Source organism: Salvia hispanica, chromosome 1 (genome assembly GCF_029641045.1).
Source record: "Salvia hispanica isolate PSC_SH4W2 chromosome 1, Shi_PSC_v1, whole genome shotgun sequence".
In the NCBI taxonomy this organism is placed as follows: Eukaryota; Viridiplantae; Streptophyta; class Magnoliopsida; order Lamiales; family Lamiaceae; genus Salvia; species Salvia hispanica.
In genome coordinates, this window is record NC_142692.1 from 49,938,711 (window position 1) to 49,957,328 (window position 18,618).

Consider the following 18,618-nt stretch of genomic DNA (forward strand, 5'->3'; position numbering starts at 1 on the left):
ATCCACACCTTTATTCAATAAAACTCGGGAGAGTTGAGATTCTGAGTTGGGTCATTAATCTAATCTATATGTTGGGAGTTAATTCTAAGAATTAGAAGAGGACTTCAATTGTTACACTTAATCTGCGGATTTCTCACCTTGGGAAAGTGTTAAATTCATATTCGTGATTGATTCAACAATTTCTGGAGACTTTAAATGGTAATTTAATTTCAATTGGGTTAAGCTATGAGTTGTGCATCGGATCCTTGAATTCTGCATATTTCTTCATCTCTGTCTGCAACTTGCTTCTTTGTTCTCTTGTTTAAGTGTTTTATTACAATCTCTTAATTTATATAGTTTCAGTAGCTGTTAGTTTCAAAACCAAAATTGATCGTCTGGATAGTAATCGAAATTGGTTTGTGGTACTTAGGTTTACACTTAATTGTCTCTGTGAGATACGATATACTCTTCCTTGCTATTTGCTACAATAATCCTGTACACTTGCAGGTATTATTTGGGTAAGATAAAGTTGAGTCAAGTTTTTGGCACCCACTGTCCACTGGTGCACTATTGTATAACATTATTAATATCTGCAAGTATACAAAATAAAAATAGTATAGCCAAAGGCCAGTATCGGATATCGAACACGGGGAAGACAAACACAAAGTGTCTATCTTCTACTAGGACTCAATTACTATCTGGAAGATCAAGAGAATTTTGGAAACTTTTGAAAACAGAATTGAAAGCAAATAACAACTAGATGAAATTAAAACACGGAGATAAACGATAGAGATAAGGGAATTCCAGGGATGTGCGTTCACAGTTATGGTTATACAAATTCCAAACTACAATACCCTAGCACAATTATTACTTTGATAAGACGAGTCGCCTAGTTTATGCTCATGCGATACAAACGTTGATTACAAGATTAGGGTTGTCAATCCTAACACGTAACTCCAAAAAGCTCCTAAGACCCTTGAAAAGTCCTCACTCTCAATTAACAGTGCCGTTTTAAGGGAAGCTAACTGTAGCGTCTACTAAGTGGACCTAACTCGCTAGAACTCTCTCACAGTTATGAAGCAAGCTATATTAAACCATGCACGATTGTGTCACTCAATCATGAAGCATCAAGATTAACTTAGGGAAGAAACAACGTAAAAACAAAACGGATATTAAATAGAAAAAGGAATTGTATAACCAAAGTCGTTACTAACACATCCCTAGAATCCTATGAGTTCAGTTACACATAATGGAATAAGCTAAACACATAGATTGAAGGGAAAACAATTTGAACATAAAACTAAAGCAAATAAAACTCGTAGGTTGAATCCTTTTCGTTCTTGATGTTCTTGAAATCCTTCTCCAACTTCTTGCACAATTGAAGTACTCTAGCTTTTGATCTATGTGAATTATTTTGCAAGTAGAAGCTCTCTAATTTGATGAAGCTTGAGGTCTTATTTAAAGGGGAAAGTCAATCCTCATTGTAGAAGGAAAGATCTTCAAAATATGGTAAATCTTGGAGCAGATCTAGGGCAATTTGAATTCGCCGCCTTTCTCCGGTGGGCCGCCGCACGTTGGCCGGCGGTCGCCGCGTTGGAGTCCAGAGTCTCTGTTCCTTCGGCGGCGGACCGCCGCATGACTTCCGACGGTCGTCGGGCGAGACTCTCTTCCAAGTGTAATTTTCTGAGGTGGACCGCTGCACTACTCTGACCGCCAGGCGCCGGCGGTCGCCGTACAACTTCGTGGCGGTCGCCGTCTGACTTCAGATTTCCAGAATTTAGGTTTTGGCTCCCTTTTTCGACTCAATTATGCACATTTCTCACAAAACACGTCAAAATACCAAAATAGATAAAATATGCAAATAATGGACGTGTAGAGTGATTTTGACATAAAAAGCGGACCAAATAATGGCCTTAAAACAGTACAAAATCCGAGCGTATCATCCACCTCAAGGAGACATCGACAGTAAGTATGATCGAAAATTATTTTGTTGGAAGTATGATCGAAAATTATTAAATCAAATACCATGTGTATGCATCTGTAATAGTTACAATCTCGTTAATTTTAGTTGTTCAAGACGACGACGACCCAGAGGGTAGCTACTCCCCGAACATCGATACCTCTGATGATTATGTGCCATCTGAGACGGAAACTGAATCAAGTAACGGTGAAGACTACGAGGACGACAGAGGTGCACTCGACATCGACGGCCATCCCACATTCGTGATTTCGCTCAACAGGACAAACCTCAATCGCACTATTGAGATCCCATATGAATTTTGGAAACGTCATACCTCAATGGCAACACTAAAGGCCCCCATATATCTTGTGAGTTGTGGCAGAAGGAGGGACATGGATAATGTCACTCAAACACAGCGCGAGTGCGAGGAAGCTACAGGTGAAGCACGGGTGGTCTCGTTTCAAAAGTGATCATAATCTGATAGAAGGAGTGCGATGTCATTTCAAGCTTTTTGATGCATTTGTCGTTACGTTTCATGTGTGGTTTGAACGTGCCTAAGAATGTCGGAAGTATGTAGGTAGTTGTGGATAAAGTAGTTTCATGAAGTAGTATGAAGTAGTATGGGTTTAGGGACTAAGTAATAGTTTTATGGATGCTTGTCGGTGTGTGTATTGCCATTTGATCATTGCAAATTTTCAATTTCCTAATGCTTTATCATTAGGTATATGGTATTTCCAAAATATATATGGTATTTTTTTTATGTTGTGTACTTCAAAAAAGTTTTAGTTATTTTTTGATAATGCTAATTGATCACGGAATAAATCAAAGATGATAACTCATTATTATGTGAACATAAATTAAAGACAACGAATTTCATATATTACTGTAAAAAAAATGCACAAACTAAGCCAAACACAACACAAAAGTGATTCGGCAATTTACCTGCTAATCAGTAATTAGGGAAAATAAATACGAAGTAACAATTCACCTGCTAATCATTAGTTAAGGAAAATAAATACGAAGTAACAATTCATAATGCATAATGTATCCTACAATCACATTTAATCCTTGATTACAAACCAAATGTTGTTCGAAAAAGAAATTCTACACTCATAAATTAAAAGGATTTGACGCCTAAACTCAAGCGCAACGTTCACCCGTTCATTCGTTGACCCCACATTGCATCAGCTAAATCATCCCTCTTCTTATTCCACAATGTTGATGGTGAGACCACATTGATCGTAGGCACTACCGGCTCATCGCTATCACTCCCATAGCCATCATCCGGTTAAATGCTTTCGACTTCCTCACACGGATCGACTTCCATATTAGTACAAATGAAATTGTGAAGCAGGAAGCAAACAATAATCAAGTCGGTTTGTACGTCGATAGGGTAGAATCTCGGGTTGCGAAGGATTCCCCATCGCATCTTAAGCACGAAAAAAGAACGCTCGATGACATTCCTCGCTTTAGTATGCTTCAAGTTGAACAATTCTTGGGGATTTTGAGGCGCTTGGGTTCTAGGACCCCACTCCTTCAAATGATAGCGAACGCCTTTATATGGTGTGATGAAGCTCTCGCTGTTGGCATATGCATTGTCGCAAAGGTAGTAGTAGGGGTGAGCAAAAAACCCGAAAACCAACCAATCCAAACTGAAAATTTGAAATTCGGTTCGGTTCGGTTTTAAATTCAAAAAAATTTTGATTTTTCGGTTCGGACGAGAAAAAAAAAACCGAATAATCGAAAAACCGAATATTTTTAATATATTATAGTATTATATATATATATATGTGTGTGTGTGTGTGTGTGTATGTGTGTGTGTGTGTGGATGTATTCATATACTTTTCCCATCTTTTTTTCTTTTTCCTTCTCAATCTCGGCCCTTCAATTTCAAAATCTGATGGCCCCAAATCATGCCACATGTATTTAATTAAAATATTTAAAAAAAATGAGAAAAGGGTAATGTTGTAAGTTCTTTTTTGGAGCGGTTTATTATCTTCCTTAATTCTCTCCATTATTATTAACTTAATTTTCTCCATTAAGTTTAGTAAATATATTTTCAGATTTATTTTTCATAATTACCTAAAATCACGCCACTAGCACATTGACTAGTCAATCTATAATTTACTTAAATTAATATATAAAGATTTACAATATCTTAGTTTGATTTCTCGTAAAAGTATTGACTATAAAAATCGCACACTTAGTTATTTATTACCATAAAAATATTATGTTTTTATTCTTTGTTTTTGGTTCCATATAATTAATCCTTGATGTACGAAAGTGGCTATAATGTACCAATAGTATCTAATAATGTGCACGTATCAGTGAATAATATACACATTGAAAAAAATAATGTTGAAAGGAAATTGAATTCATGCCCTTTGGGTTTAGCAATCCATGGGCTAAGTTGTAGTACGCACTCACAAACGGAACCATCACAAAGGGCAGAGAGTTTGAATCATTCCCCTAGGGTTTAGCAACCTATGGGGCTAGGCTATAACACCACAACATGAATTAATTTTCATTTTTTAATGCGTTTAAGATTTGGTACAGTAAATAATACACTAATAGTATCTAATAATGTGCACGGATCAGTGAATAATGTACAGTTTGAATAGAATAATGTTGAAAGTAAATTGAATTCATGCCCTTTGGGTTTAGCAATCCATGAGGCTAGGTTGTAGTACTCACTCACAAACATAACCATAACAAAGGGCATAGAGATTGAATCATTCCCCTTGGGTTTAGCAACCCATGAGGCTAGGTTATACCACCACAAAATGAATTAAATATCATTTTTAATGCGTTTAAGATTTGGTACAGTAAATAATGTACTAATAGTATCTAATAATGTGCACGGATCAGTGAATAATGTACAGATCGTCCATTACTACAAGACGCGGATCGTCCATTATTGAGTAAATAAAATCCATTACACTAAAATATTTGTACATTATGTTTATCAGTTAAAAATACTCATAAAATCACAACAAAAACGTCTTATAAACATATACATTACAGGACACAAATCGTCCATTACTTAGTAAATAAAATCCATTACACTGAAATATATTCACATTATGTTTATAAGTTAAAACTACTCATAAAATCAGAACAAATACGTCTATGAAACATATACATTACAGGACACAAATCGTCCATTACTCAGTAAATAAAATGCATTACACGGAATATTTGTACATTATGTTTAGTATAAAACTCTAAATCGTCGACTTTGTGGTGTTTTCACTGCTAAAATCGACTCGGAGACTGGTCTCTTACCAAAAATCGAAACTTTGGAACCATGCCTTGTTGTAGATTGAAAATCTTCCACCAATTAAATTGGTGTTGCGTCGACCGAATGTGTTAATCGGGCAGAAATCGACTCTTCCATTGGAGTTTCTCTTATTTTGAAGCAGCTAGGGTTTCTAACCTCACTTTGTTCGTCTGTTCATCACAAATTTATCAGAATAGGCCATAAATTCAGTGAAAATAGAATTCAAAATTGCGAAAACCGACGGTTACGCACAAATTTATCAGAATAAACCATAAATTCACTGAAAATCGAATTCAAAATTGAATCAATTGATCTCCAACCGTGACTACAAGCAACGTACTAATCCTTATTACTCACTAATCAATAATGGACAATTCCAACTTAATAAGCAATCACTACTAATAATCACATACAGCTGTAATGTTGAAATCCAACCAAATATGAACTGAATAATGTAACAAAAATGTAGACCACTTCTAGCACCATTAAAACAGAGATGGAATAGAGTTGTAATGCAAAAAATAAGGAACAAAATGCTCAAAAAACGTTAAATAATGTATGAAACTTCACTATAAGCAACCTACTATTTCTTAAAACTCAATAATCAGCAATGTATGATTCCAACCAAATAAGCACTACTACTAAACACATACATCAGTAATGTTGAAATCCAAACAAATAATGCAGAAAATGTACTGAATAATGTTATAAAAATGGACATCACTTCAAGTAACAACTAAACATCGATGGAATAGAGTTGTAATGCAAAAAAAATAAGCATAAAAATGTACAACAAATGTTAAATAATACATCAAACTAAGGAAAAACACACTATCAGTTTCGTAAAATGGCGCTGCATTCTCACCTTCGGTCTGCCTGGGCTGGCTTTTGAAGGGGCGGCCTCTTTTCGACATCGCAAAACTAACACACACAACAACAACAGAAACCACTTTAGATACTACACCAGAACCACACCTAATTCGTCTACAGAACCAACAAAAATAAAACCTATACCCAAACTCGTATATTTAAAGCAAAATCGACAAATTCAGGACGAATTCAACCCAAAAATCTAATATCAAACCAAATACAACTCAGAAACCAACAATAAACTTCCAAAAATTGATAACGCATCATCTAATGCTCACAATTTCACATTTTTTCAAAGAAATCAAACTAAAAATCGGAACTTTATAAGCGTACCGTATATGAAAATTGGAGATGAATAGTCGACCGACGGCGCGCTCGAACTGAAATCTGAACTTTGAGACTCGGAATCGTCGACCCACGTCACTTTTCAGAGTGAGAATCGATGTTGTGGTAGGTTCCAAGCTTTTTGAGCGGCGGCGGCTAGGGTTGGAAGGGGTTTGAAAAAGGAGAGAAGTTGTTTGATCGTGGTTTGATGGGATAGAATGAGAGAGAGAGTAAGAAGTTGGAAGGTCTATGAACATCCCGCTTAATTATCGGACCTTCCATTTTGAAACGTGTTCCAGACATTATATGTTTACTATTATAACCTTGTAATGCACAGAATGGTACCAATAATGTAACACGGGATTATTTCAGAATTCTAATCTTGACCGTCCACTACTATAATCTAATGGATGTGATTAAGAAGGAAATAGTATCTAAAGGGGTAAAAGGAACTTAATGCTCTCCTATATATATATATATAGGGTTTTCATCTATCAAAAGAAGCCTCTAAGTATAGAAATACAGACCATGTACCCACCGTTAGATTTGGAGATGATCTGGATATGAATGGCCACGATCTGGATTGGTCAACGTTTTCTGTGGGTCATAATAGGAGCGATCTGTGTCATGTAAGGGTAATTTAGGGATTGAAAATATAATGAACCGCCCTTCCGTTTTTTAAGAGCGGATTAATTGGGATCATTACTCCACACGCTATTAAGTTGATTCTTCGGTTCTCACACCATTCAATTCCCCTCTCTCACCAAAAATACATCACTAAATCAACAAACCCTACAGACTAGAATCAAAATCACCCAAACCCTACTAAACTCAAACTATATTTTCGGCGACGAAGGAATCGTCTGGGCATCAAAATCGACTTTAAACCCATACTTGACAAGCACGATTTGTAGAGCGTCTTCTTCAACCATGGTGGACACAAGATCTTCTGGAACCGCGACACATGATGGAAAAGGTTTGTAAGTTTTTTTTTTTACAATTTGACTGAAACTCAACTCAAATCTGACCCAGAATTCAATTCTAGAAAGGTATGTCGACTACATTATTTGGGTTATTATTTGAAGGAATGAAATTTTAGTTCTTTTTTGAGCACTCTGTTTTTTGTTCGTGTGTTTTCTCATAATCTGCTTTATTTGTGTAAATGTTAAACACTAAATTAGTGATGCTTCATATACAGCATCACAAAAAAAAATCTCCGCAAAAAGTGAAAAAGGGGTAGCAACTGCAAGATATGTTACTAATTCTGGAAAAGGTCGGACAAAATAAATCATGACTTGATTTGATTGTGATTGTATCTCAACTACACAATTGTTGTTTATTGAAGAGTATTAACCTCGTCTTGATGCAGCGAATTTGGAGGCAAAAGTGGGCAAAGATAATTGATGGTAACGTTATGTCATACTAATACGATTCTGAAATCGATGAGGAGGGTGATCCTACTTCAACAATGGTCGACACTCGAGCTTCTGGATCGGCGAGGCCTGACGGAAAAGGTTAGTATGATTTCGTACAACGATTGACTTAAAATTGACAAAATCTGGCAAAATTTTCACTTTAATTGGTTGGATGTCACGAAGTGTATCAGAGAACGACGTGAAGAAGAAGATACCGCCGATCCCAAAAGCACCGAAAGGATGTTTAGATTACCACTATTTTAATGAAACGATGTTTAGAGCTTGTAATTCTCTTTTATAAATCATGTTTATATGTCGGCTGGATGTCATTGTTACTATATATTATTTCATCTGTAAGATGAGATAAACTTCCATTACAATGATCTTGGAATGCTTTCCTCTTGTTTCTTGTTGGCGATAGCCCATGTGATGAGCAATACTCGATACATTGGGTCATAGTAAATTAATATTTGTGTCATAGCATTGTTAAGTTAATTTGTGTCATAATATACCAACATTCGAGGCATGGCATAAAACTACTGAGTACCAGAATGTCTCATACAATTTGATCGAAATGTTCGTATCAAACAAACTGAATATTAGTGTGACCGAAGAATATTCTCATGTTTTGAACATATTAAAAAAACCAAATACACGATTGTTCTCATGTTTTAAACATATTTAAAAAATCAAATATTAGTACGGGAGAAGAATACACAAACAATAACCAAAAACATCATCTATGTTTTTGGGTCATACTAAACAAATATTTGAGTCATGGAAACATATGGGTAAATTGAGTCATAATAATCGAATATTCGAGACATGACATAAAACTACTGAGTACAAGAATACTTACAATGCCCAAAACATCATCTACTTTTGGGTCATATTAGATGAATATTTGGGTCATGAAAACTTATGGGTAAATTGAGTCATAATAATCCCATACTCGAGTCATGACGAAAAACTACTGAGTACCAGAATGCATAATACAAATCTGAACGAACCGAGTAATTTCAAACAACGTGACATTGCAAATAAAATGGACTAAAAAAAAAAAAACTTAAACTGTCGTTACTTCAAAAACAAAATACATGGTATCAAACTTCATAATTTTTTTAAATAGTTTCTTCTTTTGGGCTGTAGACGTTACTACGCCGTCGACGAAAATCTGTTGTCTTGCTTCACGAACTATAGATGTCAGCTCATGAATTTGATCAATATCGACACATACAGCCTGGTACAAACCCAAAATCTCCCCCAACAAAATTGTTTGTGCCTTCTTCTTCTTCTTCTTCTTCTTCTTCTTCTTCTTCTTCTTCTTCTTCTTCTTCTTCTTCTTCTCAGCAACATAAACATGCGTTGCTACATCTTGGCATTGGACAACATGAACAACCTTAACTAGAGGAGATTTCAAACTCAATGGCGTTGTCCAATGTTGGGAAGCTATGACCAACAAATGGTTTAAGCTCTACAGGGCATTATGGTGTATTAAAATCTGTAATAATTCATAATTAGAACACTCCTAAAAACTAACGATGAAGTAAAGACAAGTTTCCATCTACTGGATTTAGAATGATAATAGGTCATAATAAAGACAAATCGCGGCATACAACGCGTACAAACTATCTTCCATGAAAATCAGTCATACTAAACAAAAATCGAAGCATAACAGAAAAATCGATCAGATAATATAGGTGAAAAGATTCATAAAACAGAAGACAGTGACAGTCAAAAATACAAAAATATGAATCAGAGCATAACAAACAAATGAAAATAAAAAAACATAACCATAACATGTATTCTCAAGAACGGAGTATGATTGATTATCTACGTGCGAAGTAGAATGTGTGTCGGATGCCATATTTGTAGGTTACGATTATGACCGCCGGCTGAAATGAAAAATGATATGAGAAACGATGGTATAGAGTATTAACTTGCAGTATATATGGGATCTGCCAACGACGATGGTATAGAATTGAAAATGGAACAGATTTATCTGGAACACGACACAACGACGAAATCTGGACACTAATTGCACAAGAATAATAAATCTCATTGGAATTAAGATTAATGGAAGATGAATGGAAGATCGTCTGATGAATATGGAAGATATGAAAGAGTAGAAGTTATGGAATGATAATTCATCACTCACGCATATGATTTGTTAGTGAGAGGCAAAATTATAGGAATTGCATAAAAGACGTTTAGATGATATGACATAAATAACCTTAGAGGATTATTAGAGATTAAAATAATAATATTTAAGAGATTAATATAGCCATTGGATCGTATAATCTTAAGATGATCTGAACTAATCCTATGGACCAGATTCGGCCTTGATTTCTTTATTTAAACCAATTCTTGTTTTGATCAAAATCCTATATATATATATATATATGTATATATTTATTTAACTTAAAAAACCTAACCCTAATACACATTACGTGAAAATTGTAAGGACTCTACCTCCAATTTCATTCACCGCCAAATCTGAAGCTTCACGCCTTCTCTTCTCCTCCTCCACGCCTTATCTTCTCTTCTCCTCTCCTCCTCCAAGCCTTCACGCTTCCACAGCGTCGCCTCCTTTTCTCCATCTCGTGATTCCCAACGCCACCATGCCTTCACGCTTCCACGACCGCGCCGCCTCTTCTCCATTGTTCTCACTTCTCTCAAAATGGAACAACTTCTCCACGCCTCCAGTTGCTCCACACCTTTTATGTGTGTATGTTTGTTGATGACTTAATATCACGAATGTTCTTGTATATGAATCACAAAAACCTCTCTCATGTTTATTTGAGTGTTCAAGATTTTCCATAAAAAATTTGTTGATTTCTTCAATCTAGATCTTTTAATATTTCTGTCTCTTCGATTCATTTTGTAATATTTTTCAATTTAGATCATTTTAATTATTTTTATATTTTTTTGTGTAAATTAATAGTTTAGGACTCTTTTTTGTCTTTGTGTATACATTTGCAGGCTTTGTTTTTTTTAATATTTTATATATTTTCAGTTTTTTTTATTTTATTTTATATAATTTCAGTTTTTCGATTTAATTCGGTTTTCATAGTTCGATTTTTGGTTTTTCGGATTTCGATTTTCGGTTAGTTTGGTTCGGTTCGGTTTTCATTTTAGGAAAAATTCGGTTTTTCGGTTCGGTTCGATTTTGGCCAAAAGCCGAACCTAAAACCGAATGCACACCCCTAGGTAGTAGCAATCTATGAAATGAAAGTTCGACAATCAGGATAACAATGCACAAGTCTACAAGGTCAAACATATTAACTAAGTCATTTATCTAACTGAATTACCTTTTGGAACTTTCAAACCGAGAGGTCTGCTTATAGCATCACGTAATATCCTCGAATCACCAGTTGAACCCTCCCATCCCGGAAATACATACACGAATCGAAGCTATCGATCACATACCGCATGGGTGTTTGTCGTTATCCGTCCCTTCCTATTTCGGTTGGTGTGTCAGCAATCGGCACCCTCACGTTGATATAAGTCACATCCAAAGCTCCGAGGCAACCCTAAGTCATTGTTATTAGAATAGAGTAGGATTCGAATAAAAATTATAAACTAACATAAACAACTCGTGCAAAGGAACAAACCTTAAACCACTTCCATCCTGGGTCAGTGCATTCATCATCTGAGTCAGGTTTCACTAAAAACAACTCATGCAAAGTAAGGACACCACGGAGAACAATATGTATGTATTTAGACACAGTTTGGGAAGAACGCATGAAATCGTATCCAACTATATGGGTCTTTTTGTGGTGGGATAAAAACATAGCAACTTGTTCTTCAACGGTAACAAATTTTTGGTCTATCAATCCAACTCGGTCACGCAAAAGTCGACATAATCTACCAAATGTGTTTCTGTCCATCCGTAAATTGTCTACACATGATCGATCAGTCACACGAACCAGCCTGTCTAATTGTTTCACATAGGCTGGAATTGACTCGATCAATTCTTCTCTTGTATATCTACCACCATGTTTCCTTTTACGGGGATTAGGTCCAATCATAGTAAGTAGCATGCTTACCAAGAGGAAATTGATTCGATGATTTCTTAGTATTTCTTCAAGCATAATCAAAACCGTGGTCGGGTCCTCACACTTCCGGAGATCCTATATGGATTAAATCAAGGTAAATTTTACTAAAACAAAATCTGGCAGTATTGCAGCTACAAAGAAGAACAACCACAGAAGCACAAAAGCAAATATACATCATTCCAAAAGTCGTTTAATGTAAATTCCAAAAGATTGGCAGAGGAAAGTTATTCAGTACTCTCAATTATTCAATGTATGCTTTGTCTTAAAATCTAGATCAATTCAGCTTGCCCAATATCTGTTAGGTTTGGTATACTGAAAAGCATGTTTCGAGCAAGTTTCGCGCGAATAGAATCTTGCTTGTATACGTAAAACTCTACAATCCACTTTTAACCCGATTCAGTATTATTCGAGCAGTCTCGCACGAATAGAATCACTATTATTATTACATTGTGTTTGCTTGTGCATTTATAAGATGTTTTATAAACATTTAAATGTATAAGAAGCAAACCAAGTCTAAGTCTTTTGCTTAATAGACCGGTTGTGGGCGGCGTCCACTTTAAGGTAACACGGTCATATCTATGCAATGCTTTGCAAAAGAAAAAGAAGAATTTCACAACCTAGATAGGCTTAGACTACCTATCGTGAAAGGTTGCAATGTCAGTCCGCATATTTCTAAGCCTTACTGAAATAAGATGACATTGGTGTGGTATAGCACTGAACGGATCTAACAGCAAGACGTGTCTTTATGCTATCTACTGAAAGACTAGGTCTTGATAAAATACTATTTCTTAATCTACATATGTTAGTATTGAGCATACGGTATTGATTATGCACTACTTTGACTTATCAAATGGTGCGGGTTTTTTTGCAACCCAATAATCCTGATATATTGGGTAGTGGTGATTAATATCTAGCGGTGCTAGGATTGCTATTATGTTGAATCATGCGCGAGGTGAGTCTCGTTTGATAATGTCCTCAAGAGGAGCTCGAACAAAGTTTTATTATTCGGAAAACTGGCCAGTTGGAGTTTTATTACTCTATGAATAATAAATAAATGTTTCTTGCTAAGTCCACTCTTGGAATTAATAAGATATTAATTAATTAAGTCCATAGCAGACATTAATTAATAAATAGACATTTTATATCTTAAGCGCGGGAAATAAATAATAAATAACGGAAACCCGGATTACTTGTAATTTCGGATTTGGATGGGGAGAGTTCAATATTACTTCTGTAGTGGTTGCTCGTAATATTCCAATATAAGCTTGTATTAAATTGTGGGTTCAATTTAATTAGTAAAAAGCTAATTGGGGGAGCCCATATCCAAAACCTTCCATAGATCCATGTCTGGGCCCAAAAAGAACTTAATATAAATAGGAGAATAAAGGAGACAGAAATCATAATTTTTAATAGCAAAAATTTCGTCTCCCTCTACCTAGAGGAGTTCGAATTTCTCTCCTAATTGGAGAAGGATTTCTTCTGTCTTCTTTATTCGAGTCCTAGTATTTTGATAAGATCAGCCCACCCTGATATCGAGATACAGTTCGGGAACCAGAGAGAAGATTTGTGGTCTAGTACTCAAGATCATCATCGTGGAGAAGGCGCAAGCAATCGTCGATTCTTTGGAGAATCAAATCGGTAACTCTAAACCGTAGTTTTCATGTTTAAGATTTACTTTCTATGAGCATAAATTATTTGCGTTCTAGCATGCAATTACATGTTTAACATGTGAATTGATTAATCGCATAATCGGTCAAATAGATCAATATCTGATTTATTTGTTTTGTACAAGTCTTCCGCTGTGCAAGGGGCACTAAACCCCAGCAATATCAACTCCACCAATGAAATAAAAGTTAAACCAAAATTTTCAACATTCGGTACGTTATAACAGAGCATACCAACATACATCTCATGGAACACAAATCAACAGCAGATCAATTGGTTGGAATTGTGAAAGCTAAATTCAAATAACTTACACCCACAACATGCATTCAATCACAACAATCAGATGTAGCAAGCAATATTCGATGTATCATGTACATAATAAATTTAGATCGGTCACAAATTGAAGATGGAAATTTTTTCGGAGTTCAAAAAAACTCTACCTTATGCATTTGATTGTGCTCAGCCATGAGTCGTAGGCGTTACCCGATGCAGGTGCAATTGGATTCAACCTCCAAATAACAGCGAACGCGACCGGATCTTCACTTCGCTGCACAATTAAACGTCGACACTTGCCGCCCTACAAGATCTTCAAAGGATGAACACGGTATGAACCGATATTATTGACCTAGGCACAGATGCGAAATCCCGAAATATGACCGCCAATTTTGAAATCATTTATTTTTTGCGAAATGGATGCTTGAGAATTGAATTGGAGTAGATGTAGGGGTGGGTAGGTACGGTATACCTTACCGAAACCATCATACCGTATACCTTACCGAAAATTCGGTATGAGAAAAAATCATACCTTTACCTTACCAAAATTTTCGGTATACCGAACTTCGGTATACCTTATTTTCGGTATGACAAATTTCAATATCGGTACCATATCTTATTTTCAATATGTCATACCTAAATTCGGTGTACCGTACTTTTGCGGTATACCAGTGTTTTACGGTAAATCGGACTACGGTACGGCATACCAAAATCTCATTATTTTGTAAATAATTCCAAATACTAAAACAATGATAATAATATTTCAAAATACGTAGAAAACATGAAATTTAATGAAACTCAAACATATTCAAATAATGTTAAGAAAAACCGCCACAATTAAACTCCACACAATCACACAACGTTCAACTATATTTGTTTGAAACTAATTTAACTAAAATATTAGTATATTTGTTTGAAACTAATTGATTGAACGATATCAAGTTTTCCGAATTGAGTTTATTTGATTTTATATTTAATTACATGATTAGCCGACAACTATAATGAGGCAAGATTTGATTTCTACATGTAAATATTTATTTGTTTGGTAAAAGTATGAATTTACTTGACATAATTTGACATATATTGATATCGGTATATACCGAAAATCACGGTATATACCTAAAATTACGATATGTACCGTATTTTCGGTATACCCCGGTATATAAAAATTCATACCGTTACCGTGCCGAAATAAAACGGTAAGGTATCATACCTTACCGAAAATTCGGTATTTTAGGTATTTTTTCGATACGATAAGGGCGGTATTTCGGTATTTTTACCCAGCCCTAAGTAGATGTAGTTGATGGTAGTTGAATTAATGGTGGGGGTATTTTAGTCATTTGAAGGAGAGAGGTCATATCTTCTTTTTGAAGATATAGCTCAATCGCAGTGTTGAACGGCGCCAGAGTTAGCAGCTATTTTGAAATAACAAGCATCAACACATTCGAGTTGTGGGATTCAATGTCGGATCGTGTGGAAGACTAACATGACAATTAAACACTAACAATAGGGGAGATAATGGGCTCTATCTACCCCTAACATGCCATTCAACATGCCCTCAATGCTCTCAAGTGGGATTTGCAATAGAAAAAAAAGAGAGAGAAAAAAAACAAAATGGGATTACCGTTGGTGTGGGGTCCGGGCTCCCGCCATGATAACTGACGTTCCTCTTATTTTCCCGTCCACAAAAAAACACTCGTTTTTCACCAATCGGCATCCACTCCCAATTTTTTTCTTCAATGGCGTTGCTCTCATCTTTCCTTTCACCCAACCCCATCTCCCTTCACCTATTCACTCCTAAACCCTCTGCAAAAATTCCCAGACTATTTTTACCTTCACTTGCTTCATTAACCACTCCTCCTCCTTCTTCTTCCAACCCTTCGGCATCAGCTTCTCAAGAGTCGACGTCGGCTGCAACAACTCAAACTTTTTCAAAACAGCCAGAATTGCCCTACAACTATGCCTTCGCAGGAGACCCCGTCGTACGATTTTTACAGTCTACGGAATCTACGATTGAAAGAGTGAGTCAAATTCCTCAATTATTTACGAAGCGCTCTATTAATCGATTGAATTCTGTGTTGGTACCTTTCTTGTGTTTTGGAAGACAGTTTTGCATTACTTATGCTATGCTTGAATTCATATTGCCTATATCAAGTCCATCTTAACCCTAGCCAGTGTCAAAATAGAAATTGAAGTTGTGTTTGAATCATTACTGTTTTTCAGGAGTTTATGGTTCTGGTAAAAATATGAAATACAGAAATAAATGTTTGGTGTGATCAGCTCTGCATTCTGCCTATGCAGGTGATATTTGACTTCCGTTTTCTTGCACTTCTAGCGATTGGAGGATCATTGGCAGGCTCTCTGCTCTGCTTTCTTAATGTAATGATTCTTTCATCAATTACTTGCTCCCCTCCCCTAATTTATTAGGTAGAAAATACAAGGATTATAGCTCAAAACTCAAAAGTTTTGTACTCTGTATTCAGTTTGCTATGTGCATTTTAGTCTAATCTATTTGGGAAATTATCTTGTTGGTAGCTAAGAACTTTCCCTCGTATGTATTTAGTGGTTTATAAGAACAATATCTTTCTAATTTCTACCGTGGTTGATAATATGAAACAGAAGCTAGCTATACGTAATGCAGAATGATTGTCGCGGTGAATTGTACCCAGTTGCAATATACTACTCCCTCCGTCCCAAGGTATTAGACCAACTTTCCTTTTTGGGATGTCCCAACATATTAGACTCATTTCCCTTTTTAGCAAAAAGCATCTATCTTATTTTATTCTCCACCTACTATTTTCTCTCTTCTCTCCTCTACTTTTTCCCTCTCTCATACTTTACTCTCTCCACTTTAACTATTTAAATATCAATTCCTTAAATCATGTGCCCAAAAGAAGTGAGTCTAATACTCCGGGACGGAGGGAGTAGTATTGAACAGCAAAGCAAATCACATTCTGAAATGATTGTGACACGGTTAATGTTGATCCTGAGCTTCTCTTGCTTTCCTTAACTTGGATTTGGTCTCTGGTTGAAGAAGTCTTATTATTTCTCTAACATTTAGTCACCTACTACAGCCTTGCCTAGGAAAGGAAAGTTCTGCTATGTTCAATAATCATTAAGGGTATCATAGAAGATTCATTTATACTTACAATTTACTTTTCTAGGTCATTCTTTGTCCTCATGAAATACCAAAATGGCCTATATATTGGGGACAGGTGGAGTAGATGACTTGACTTACATGTGATACAAATTCTTTTGCATAAGTTGGAATATTACCTGAAACAAAAACTGTTATCATAGCATCCAGTGAAGACTTTTTAGTTTATTTCTTGATTGACATGAATTTTGCTTTTTTGTTCAATGTCAGTTAGCAACTTAACAAGATATGCATGAGATGAGTCTAAATTTTTGTAGGGGTGTGTCTACATATTTGATGCATACAAAGTATACTGGACAAGCTGTGTCAAAGGAATCCATACTGGAAAAATGGTTCTGAGATTGGTTGAAGCTATTGGTGAGTTTCTTGAAGTTCTCAGTATTGCAAATCTATAATTCTCAACTATATAATTATTTCAAAATGTTTCATTTCCATCTCGAGGCATCGACTCTAACTCATATCATAAATTCTATGTATCCATTAAAAACTTCCTATTTTGGATCTTTATCCTATTTACTGCAGTTTTTTCTTATGATCAAATATTGTCCTTCTCTTGCCTCAATCCAGCACACTGGGGTATCCACTCTTGTATTGTGACTTCACACAAAATTTTGCTTCCTTGTTTACATATGAGTCTAAGTGATACAATCATCTGCGCGTAACAAAAGCACGAGGATGAGTGTTGAGTTTACAAGCTCCATCTCTCATATGAGTTTTAAACCCTGCCTTTTTCTGATATATTCTTTAGTTTCTGTTTAATCCAGATGTATATCTTGCTGGGACTGTGATGCTAATATTTGCAATGGGCTTGTACGGACTATTCATTTCAAACGTGCCTCCGGATGTACCTCCTAGCGTGGATCGCGCACTAAAAGGGTCTTCCTTATTTGGGATGTTTGCTTTGAAGGTAGCATCCTAGTTCCCTTTATGGGTTTGGATTTCGGTGGTTATAATTAAGAATGGTGTGGGATGCAGGAGAGGCCGCAGTGGATGAAGATCAGTTCGCTGGACGAGCTGAAGACGAAAGTAGGGCATGTGATAGTGATGATCCTTTTGGTGAAAATGTTCGAAAGGAGCAAGATGGTAACCATAGCAACAGGGCTGGACTTGTTGAGCTACTCTGTTTGTATATTTTTGTCGTCGGCATCCTTGTACATTCTTCACAATCTGCACAAAAACGACACGCATTAGTACCCCAACCAGAACAAGACCAATGCTTGTATCAATGTATAATTCACCATAATGGGAGGATATGTGTATATGATACTGGGTTTTTGTCTTTCATAGTTTGGGTAAAAATTTTTTGTCTTAGTTGAAATATTGTATGACTACAAAAATGTACTGTAATAAAAAAGAGTAGTATAATACATGCGTTTGCCGGGAGTCGAACCCGGGTCTATTGCTTGGAAGGCAATTATCCTAACCGTTGGACTACAAACGCTTGATGCTGTAGTTCAGAAATTTATAGGTATTGATTTATGATTTCATATACGGCATTGGCAATTCTGTTGCGTATCGAGAATCTTGATTAACATCGTTTAATTTTCTGATAAATCAACCATTCCAAAATTTACATATGATAAATTATAGTATGAGTAGTAGACCCGGTTTTAGTCCCGGCAAACGCCAGAGCGGAT

General features: G+C 35.9%; 1 protein-coding gene and 1 non-coding gene across 2 annotated transcripts; one reads left to right on the forward strand and one right to left on the reverse strand.

The window, feature by feature from the left end:
- Window positions 1–15,513: 15,513 nt before the first annotated feature.
- LOC125219880 (uncharacterized) lies at window positions 15,514–18,265 on the forward strand. The gene is made up of 5 exons (XM_048121973.2): window positions 15,514–15,845; window positions 16,126–16,203; window positions 17,239–17,338; window positions 17,746–17,888; window positions 17,957–18,265. Exons 1-5 carry the CDS (start codon window positions 15,564–15,566, stop codon window positions 18,170–18,172), a joined length of 819 nt encoding a protein of 272 aa, XP_047977930.2. The 5' UTR covers window positions 15,514–15,563; the 3' UTR covers window positions 18,173–18,265.
- Window positions 18,266–18,350: 85 nt separating this feature from the next.
- Window positions 18,351–18,422, reverse strand: TRNAG-UCC (transfer RNA glycine (anticodon UCC)). Its single transcript has one exon. It is a non-coding gene; the product is annotated as a tRNA-Gly (tRNA).
- Between the last annotated feature and the right edge of the window lie 196 nt (window positions 18,423–18,618).

Excerpts from the sequence above, each read along its gene's own strand:
- LOC125219880 (XM_048121973.2), top strand. The coding sequence starts at position 15,564 with ATGGCGTTGCTCTCATCTTTCCTTTCACCCAACCCCATCTCCCTTCAC. Across the intron at positions 15,846-16,125 it reads CGGAATCTACGATTGAAAGA|GTGATATTTGACTTCCGTTT; the intron begins GTGAGTCAAATT and ends CTGCCTATGCAG. Across the intron at positions 17,339-17,745 it reads GAGATTGGTTGAAGCTATTG|ATGTATATCTTGCTGGGACT; the intron begins GTGAGTTTCTTG and ends TGTTTAATCCAG.